Source organism: Buceros rhinoceros, unplaced genomic scaffold (assembly GCF_000710305.1).
Source record: "Buceros rhinoceros silvestris isolate BGI_N320 unplaced genomic scaffold, ASM71030v1 scaffold5883, whole genome shotgun sequence".
Lineage (NCBI taxonomy): Eukaryota > Metazoa > Chordata > Aves > Bucerotiformes > Bucerotidae > Buceros > Buceros rhinoceros.
Window position 1 is genome coordinate 9,792 of NW_010404101.1, and position 4,307 is coordinate 14,098.

The 4,307-nt window shown below is 36.5% G+C and overlaps 1 protein-coding gene across 1 annotated transcript in view; it reads left to right on the plus strand.

The window, feature by feature from the left end:
- Positions 1 to 4,307, plus strand: part of LOC104490890 (vacuolar protein sorting-associated protein 13A-like) — a 32,262-nt gene that overhangs the window by 9,381 nt on the left and 18,574 nt on the right. The window contains exons 9-10 of the mRNA XM_010133240.1: positions 1,154 to 1,223; positions 1,998 to 2,103. Coding sequence (XP_010131542.1) covers positions 1,154 to 1,223; positions 1,998 to 2,103 — 176 coding nt within the window. The remainder of the gene's footprint in view (positions 1 to 1,153; positions 1,224 to 1,997; positions 2,104 to 4,307) is intronic.

The window sequence follows — 4,307 nt, forward strand, 5'->3', positions numbered from 1 at the left end:
AGTGGAGGTGTACACAAAACCATTTAAACAGTAACAGTCAGAAGAAAACAATTTCTTTCATCCAGCAGTACCATACATCTTAAGCACATTTTTCTGAGACGCTGCTTCTTCAGTGCTCTTGGAGACCATAATGTCCAAGTTACGTTTAGATCAAGGTTAAAGTGGGCTTTTGGCAGTCATATTCAGACCAGAACTAAAGCTTAATGCTGACAAGTGTAGGAAAAGAGTTGCCTGCTGTAAATAAGAAAAGATCAAATTGTTCCTTATCTTTGTGGTAGTGAATCTGTTGCATCAGTTCTGTGTTACTTGCATGTGCAGTTTGGGGGCAGTGAGGATTCACTTTCCCTCTCTGAATTTTCCCTGCTGCCCCAAATAAATGGCTGATCTTATTCATGCAGGTTTTTTTCTCTGCTTGCCTGCAACAGATAACCCAAGTGGCCTGTCTGAAATAACTGATCAGAAATGTGTGCCGCTGCCAGTCTAAATTCAGAATCGCTCTGTGAGGCCCCATTTATAAGCTCCATAGATGGCAAACTGTATTTTGGCTGTTTGTACGTAGCCTTCCAGCTTGACCATTGCTTGGAGCACAGAGCTCCATGTCGGCATACTGTGTGATGAACTGCAGGCTTACATGAACTCTTTCAGTGCAAAGTCTCTTGAAAGACCAGAGTAATTTCAGGAGGAGTTCTGGTTTGAGTCAAAGAATACTGCTTGTAATTTTGAACAGAAACTAGTAGGATGTCAGGTGTTTCTTCTATATATGACCAGTTCAAACTACCTTGCATAGATCTGCGCAGTTATTTTTGTTGTTTAGTTTATATTTTTGTATCAGCCATTAGAAAATCTTATTCTGTGTCTGGGGAAATTACATAAGCCTAAGATTTTATCAATATTAATTTGCTATTAAGTGAAAATGTTACATTTTCAGAGATCAGTGAAATAGAATTTCGATGTTCCATTTCATCCTTGTCTTCCCATCCCTTTCTGTTCCTGCTCTTTTCCCTGACTTAGTTGTTTGCCAGTCATATCCAATCCTACTTTTACAGGATTGAGAATATCTTGAACATATATGACATTTTCGTATTAAAAATACAATGGTATGTACATCATATAAAAATCTGTGCTGATTTCTTTTTATTTTACAACTTCATAGCACCAAAACCGTTTACTGATGTCAGTATCGTCATGAGAACTGCAGGACATTCACAAATATCTCATATTAAGTATGTATTTTGACATCTTCCATCTCCTTTGCTATTGATTATGTTTTATCAAGCTTTAAAATTAAAGTTATTATAGGAGCAAGCATAATGCAAGGTAATTTTACACCAGCACATTCTTGAAAATGCAGTCCCCTTTATTATTCACAGAATTGCATGGTAAAGCAAGAATTTTTAAGTGTCTTTTTAATGCAGATTGTTAGTCCTTTTATTACTTCAGAAGAACTGTTTAATTGGGATAAATTCTGCTACTTGATAAAAATAGTTCTGGCTACAGGAAATGAAATGTTTATCTTACATCACTATGAGAAGCCACCTTTTCACCAGTAATGGCAAATCAGCCTGCAGAAGAGAAAGTGCTGGGGAGACCTTAATTGCGGCCTTTCAGTACTTAAAGGGGACTTGTAAGAAGGACAGGACCTTTAGTTTTAAACTAAAAGAGGAGAGATTTAGAGTAGTTATAAGGAAGGAATTTTTTACAGTGAGTGTGGTGAAACACTGGCACAGAGAGGTGGTAGATGCCCCATCCTTGGAGACATTCCAGGCCAGGTTGGACAGGGCTCTGGGCGACCTGACCTAGCTGAAGATGTCCCTGCTCACTGCGGGGGGGTTGGACTGGATGACCTTGAAAGGTCTATTTCAACCCGTACTGTTCTATGAATCCCTCAAAAAATCAAAACATAGTCAATACGTAAGTTGCCTAAATACCCAAGATTAAGTTTTATGTTACTCATTTTCGTAAAACACCTTAATAATTGTTTTTTGCTTCACACGTAGGTATTTTAAGGTGCTGATTCAAGAGATGGATCTCCGATTAGATCTTGGCTTCTTGTATGCACTGGTTGAATTCTTTACACAGACTGATGTGCTGAGTGACCAAGAGGTAGAAAACTTCTGCTGTGTAACGATTAATAGATTTTAAGTTTGTAATTATTTGACTTGTGTTTAAAAAAAACCAAAAAACAAAAAACAAACAACTTGTTCTTCTGTGTCTATAATGTATCCATAATACTGGGTAATTGCTATGTCTGGGACTAGTGTGAAGCTGTGAGTGTTTTAAAGAGTTAACTGTGGCTGAGGCAAACAGTAAACTCTTTTTCCTCATCTTGCGTGCTGTGCAGAGAAAGCTTCAGACCTTCTGAACAGAATAAAACAAATGCTGTTGTAGACTCTTTGGTCTTCCTAACACCTGAAGGATTGGATAATTAAGAACCCAAGACAGGAAGGAAGTGAAAAAAATTACTCTTTTCCTTAATGTAGCTCATCTTAAAAAAATTAAATAAAAATCTAGGAAAATCTTGGCCAGGTAATCACTGAAACGTACCTGCCCATGAGACCAAGAGAATGTAAAAGGAATGGAAAGGTTGATTAGAAAGTGAAAGCGTCGTTAGTAATTCTATGCAAAATTATAAAATTGGAAGATGATGCAGTCGACATGTTCCAAGTGATTCTAAGTGATTCTAAATGAGAGGAGAGGGCAGTGTGAGGCCATTGAATTACTGTGCAGTGAGAATGAGTGGAGTTCGTACATACATACATTGAAGTAAATAAAATATAATAGTATAAAATGCAAGGTAATCTGCTTGGGAAATAATAATGAAAACTTCAAATACAGCCGTAAGGCAACAGAGGACCCAGAGTTTCTTGGATTTGCCAAAAAAGGTGATAAGCTGTACAGGTACGATGCTGTTCTGATGCATATTGGGCATGTTGTTCTTGTTAAGAGTATTGAAATTTGAATGTCAGCACAAAACGAACTGATAATAAATTGTTTAGCAGAAAGCATGTCAGTTTTGTCTGTATCGCAGAAATACTGCTAGTGAAAAATGACCCAGAAGTACCTGCCACTGGGTGAGTGGAGCAGAAGGTGTTTTTGATGGGCCCTTAGATGATAATGCCTTAATGTGGCAAGTGAAAGATATGCTGGAAAGGCAAGTCACTTCGCTTTTATTTCCCCAAGTCTACACATCAGAGATTAAAATTATTACTGCTCAGGAATTACGCCAAAATAAGGAGAAAAGATTAAAACGTTGCTTCAGGGTAAATATAAGTAGAAAATTAGAGGAAAGTGTGAAACAACGAGAGAATTGATTTCTGGAATAACATTTCAAGCAAGATAGTAATCTTGTTAGAATTTTGTAAGTTTACAGCAGAATAAATTGATGAAGTTTTGTCTGCTGTGAGTTGTAGTTCAGTATTTTTATCTAAGCAAATTTTCTACTCTTGCATGGTATAATGTATTAATATACCCTCAGTTTTCTACTTTCATTTCTTAAGCATATGGAGTTCTTTGTTCTGAATTCTAAAAAGAAAATTCTGATTTTGGCGGAGTGTTTGTAGCTTGTTTTCTGACCTGTCCAATTCACAAAATGCTTTTGTGGTTCTCATGAGTTTGGAGTTCTCAGGCATGAAGATCTAGTTGATTTTCCTAGTCCTGTCTGTCTTTCCTGTTGCCGTAATTTGAAGCCTGTGGGGTCTTTGCAGAGCTTTAATGGCACCACAGTTTTGGAAAGACTCACACACATATTAATTGCTTATTGACTTAGGAACTCTTGCCTCATGGTTGTGATGTAAATTAAGTAAATTTTAACTTTAGGAGTGGGATCCTCTGTGGTGAGAGGTATCTTTCTCTAAATCAATACCTAAGCAGTTATTTTTATGTAGTCTTTCCTTATATACCCTTCAGACAAAACTGAGTAATTTTTTTAAAGACTGGATGACTCCAGTTTTATTAAACATCATAAGCTTAATTAAACCTCTATAAAAATATAAATAGGAAGTATGAGTAATTGTGACTTAGGAAATGTAAGGAAATTTGAAGGGTTCCTTAAAGCAGATATTTAGTGAACATTAATAATGTTGCTTTTCAGAAATACTGTATTTTCATGTGCAGGAATACATAGTCTAAACTGATGTTTCCCGGTGGTGTGGTAGGACATACAGTCTGTAACATCTGTTGATACCATCTGTTGTATCTGTTGTACCTGTGAATTCTAGATTATTGTGGTAGTTTGAGGAATTATATTAATTTTCAGAGCATGCTGTAGTAGTGGAAAAAACACATCATTGTATTTTATTCTCTTTCCC